General features: G+C 34.9%; 1 protein-coding gene across 1 annotated transcript in view; it reads right to left on the reverse strand.

Moving 5' to 3' along the window:
- NBEA (neurobeachin) overlaps positions 1-1,414 on the reverse strand; it is a gene marked incomplete at both ends in the record, with an annotated part of 78,991 nt that extends 77,577 nt beyond the window's left edge. Inside the window, 1 exon segment of the mRNA XM_009878887.1 lies at positions 1,183-1,414. Coding sequence (XP_009877189.1) covers positions 1,183-1,414 — 232 coding nt within the window.
- Positions 1,415-4,532: the final 3,118 nt, after the last annotated feature.

Genomic DNA, 4,532 nt, shown 5'->3' on the forward strand with positions numbered 1-4,532 from the left:
GTCAGAATCTCGTAGAACAATATTTAGCATAACACTTCTGGTTTTAGCATTTACATGCACACATCTAATTAACAAGGTGTTCTCCAAGACTTGCTCTGAAATACAAAATGTAACATTTTCAAATATATTACAGACAACTTTATATTGAAAAAAAAAACTCAACCAAAGACAAAAACATTCCTGAATACTCCAGTTTTCATGTTGCTGTTATCCTCCTCTTTTTTCCGGTCTGAAATCCTTCCTGGTTTACTGTTCCACATAGTCCATATATGTGTCAGAATATCAACTAAAATCTTTGAATTATGGAAGGCAAACCTTCTCAGTCTTTCAAAAATCCCTCACAATTTAAGCATCCAACTATCAATCCCAAACTATACAAAACCAAACTATTTTCACATTGAGCTGAAAGAAACTGATTGGTTTAAGTTTTTCCCAAGAAAAATAAGTAAATAAACATTAATCATGTATAGCTGTCAGCTACAATTTTTAAATGTGACAACCAAACCTGCTCCTCTAACCAAGTAATTCGGGATTACAATCTGTACTTAACTACTACTGAGAGGACATAGTATGGATTAACATAAACTACTTTGAAAGTACTATGAAAACATTAGCTGTGCAAGTCCCTCACTTATTTTTAGTAAGCGAAAAAAGAGTGCTATTTATTTTTTAATCTATAGGATGTAAAAACTATAGGATGTTAAAAACCACAAGTATAAAAACCGAAGAGATATTATAGGGAGCACAGCTACACTTTATGAAATGATAGTTTAATATAATCCAAATGTCCAGCATTAGAAGGTATGAAAGCTGTCAGATGTAAGTTATATTTGAAGTGGATCATAATAATTTTTCTAACATCTGAATATTTCAAAATGATCAAGGCACTTAAAAAACTATTAGCTTGACAGTTATGAAATCTAACACATACTGTTCTTAATTATATTTCAAATTCTTTTTATCACTAAGATGGTATCTTCTCAGACGACTTAACAGGCAGTTATTTTAAACTAAGAATATAACTTTGGCATTTTCCTGAAATTGATAAAAAAGTGCTTCTGACTCAATAGCAGTACAAATCAAAATAAAACTGTAAGTAAAAACCAAGACATCCCTTCCATAACCACAAAACACTGACAGTTCAAGAATGCAATAATTATTTTATCAGTTGGCAATTTATACCTGCAATCATGTCGTCCACAGTACTCATCTTCAGTAGTACCTGTTCAATTAAGCCAACTTCCGTGCTAGTCTGTAAATTACGGACACTTTTGCGTAGAATGGCTGTGAACATACTCCAGATTTCTGCTTGGCACGTTACATCACAGTGCTCCAAAAGCTCTGACATGCACGTAATGCTCTCTGCATCCTGGATTATAAAGTTCATCTCTAGATCAAATTCGCCACCAACCAGCTAGAAAAGAAAACAAGAACAACATTACAATGTGAAATACATAGTTTAGTGTCTTTCATACCTTCATTGTTTCAGGCAGCTTAGAATCATAGAATGGTATAGGCTGGAAGGGACCTTAGAGATCATCTAGTCCAACCTCCCTGTTTTGGGCAGGGACGTCACCTCTCGACATTGTGACCGACCCTGAAATTTTCTGCATGACAAGAGAGGTAATTTTGATGAGGAAAATAACAGCTCTGATCCTAAGAGAGCAAAATAACAATCATGCTATGCAAAACATAGCTTGTACAAAATATAAACAGTAATATCATATAATGCAACCTTCGATTTTGTCATAGTATTGAATACACGATTTTAATAAAATAAAATCAAAATATACTTGAAATATTCCTTCCTATAAAGTAATTGAAATGGTAGCTTGGCCCAGAGAGATACAGACACTGCAGTACCTGAGAAGTTCAAAAGCAATTGAGGCTTTCCTACAGTTTTCTGAAGAGAATTTTGCCTGCTCATAAATCAAAAGACACTGAAAGTAACTTAGCTATGTTTTGCTCTAGATATAAGCCCCTAGTTACAGGTTTGCAAGACCTTACTGCCCTTTCTATTGTAGCACCCAAACAGCCACGCACTCATGCTCAGAGAAACAATCAGTGATCTGCTCTGGACCAGCACAGACAGGGAAAACCTGCTTAATTATACCACATATCAGTTCATGTTCAGCCAAGGAAACCTCCTGCTGGTGCAAGGGAAAGACGGCACTGGGAGAGGACCAAGCACTCAGAGGAAAAGTGATTTAATAGCAGTACTAATGAAATTACAGCCTGACTCCTATCTACTCAGGTACTTGCAAAATGCTATCCAAAGTTCCGAGCTACAATTAAGGAGTACAACATGTTTTAGGAGGGAGGGAAGGCAAAGAAAAAATGAATTAACACACTTCTGCAAAATACAGAGTCAAGCCCACCTGTATCTTTAGAAATGGAATTCAATAATTTAGGTCACTTGCGTAACATAAAGAAAGATAAACTCAAAACGCCCTACTGAACTGAATATGAAACATAGTTTAAAAAAATACAATTCCCTTTTAAATGTCAGAAACATTTTTCAGTTTTGAAGGAAATAGAGCCTGGCTCTTAAGCATCCTACTTTATCCTAGTAAACTTGAAGAATTTTGAAAGCACCATTGTTAAATTCTTTTGATGGTTAAACTTAAGTCAATATTCAAAGTCTTCTTTTAGAAAAAAAGCACAATCTGTCTGTATATATAAAACATCTCAGCAAATCCGCACTGAAATATACACTGAATTATGACAAAATTTGGTTTATGGAGAGTCTTCTACTGGGCTAGGGACTAACCAGTGGGTACTATGATTATTTCACTCATCCATTTGGCAGCAAGACATTTATACTCCATCGGAGTGATTTCTAATTTCAGCAAATAAAACCTTAAAATGTGCCTTATTTTCCCTTAACTGCAGTCTAAGCATATTTCAGTCACTAACAATAATCATAATTATAATTATAATTAAAATCAGCTTCCTCAGTAAAGGAAACAAAGTAATGAACTAATTAACAGTGATGGCAAAAACTTAAGAAGGTAGGGTGAGGGTTGCTTGTTTAAAGAAGTCATCCTAAAAATCAAGATAAATAAAAAAAAGAAAGAAAAAGAAGACAAGGAAAATCTAAACAAAAAAGAAGTGAGTAGACAGAAATAAATGACCATGGTTAAAAATTGTTCAAGAACCAATACAAAGCAAGCATCCCTGCTTTAAAACATAAAAAATAAAACATAATTCATTCAAGAAAAGAAGTAGACTATTCAGTACCAAAAAAAAAAAAAAGCATTCTCTAACAATATTTTTGCACTTGCATTTCCCAAGCAAAAGACAGGAGGTAAAGAGGAATTACAAGTCAGTCTTCACAAGAGAGAGAGGTTATCAGTGGAGAATCACAGTGATAATGAGCTGGTAACAAGTATGGAGATCAGTGAAGCAACAACGTTTGCTGAAGACTCAAAAATCAAATACAGTTAAAAAACACCAATTACTGAGAGCTCAAAGATTCTTCTGATATCAAGGACTTAGGCAACAACATGCAAGCGTTCCAAGTTAGAAAATGGAAAGCAACAACCCATTACTAGTTTCACCCATATGTACAAAATGACAGGCTCTCAAATCTGCTGTTATCAGCCAGAAAAAAGAGAGATCTTGGGTCCTTGTGGGTACTGCTTTAAGTAACTATATCACATCAAAAACTGTCAGTAGGCAACTGTAAAAACTCATAATGAACTTGCAACTTTATAACTTGGCTACAAACCTGGATGAAACACCAGAGACAAAGTTAGATCACACTGCCACTCAGTATCTTATTTTTAATAGAATGTGTGGAAGATGTCTGTGGTAAGACAAATTTCAGCCAGAGTATAAAGTGAACACTAAGATAAAAATCCTTACAGGAACTGGTATACCATAGCATAAATCAGTGCTGTTTACATATCATAGATCTCAAATACAACCTTTTTCTTATATCAAACACTCAGTCTTACTTTGCATTCTTCAAGTAAACATTTAATATTCAGTAAAGACCATGTTTTCACTGTGATTAAGTACCCTGAATTACCGCTTGTACTTTATCAGGCTCATTTATCACTTTTTAACTATTCTGCATCTTTCACAACACAGCTGTAAGAAACGAAGCAGCAAACTAATGTTGAGATCATGGTTGTAAGTCAGATGGATATTGCCAACAAATGTCAATTCCTACTGAGGATGTACTAAACAGGCAGTTATAAGCAAATCAGGCAATCTTTCCTATACCAAAGTTGTCTACCATGAAAGGTTGATACCCCTTAAAAATTGATGCATGTATCTACCTTAACCTACACCACCATCCTCAAAACCCACTGCACTACGCAGAATCTCCACTTTTCTGAATACGGCAGCCATTCCTCAATGAGCTTCTCTCATTTATTATGATAGGCAATACAAGTGCTTCTTCCTAAGCTGCCACATCGACACAGAACTTAGGCTAGTCTTTTAAGCCCTTTTGATTTAGAACAGAAGTGAAATACTTCCCCAAGTTAGAGAAAATGTCTACACATGTCTGATAAGATATTCAG

Source organism: Apaloderma vittatum, unplaced genomic scaffold (assembly GCF_000703405.1).
Source record: "Apaloderma vittatum isolate BGI_N311 unplaced genomic scaffold, ASM70340v1 scaffold10041, whole genome shotgun sequence".
Taxonomy (NCBI): Eukaryota; Metazoa; Chordata; class Aves; order Trogoniformes; family Trogonidae; genus Apaloderma; species Apaloderma vittatum.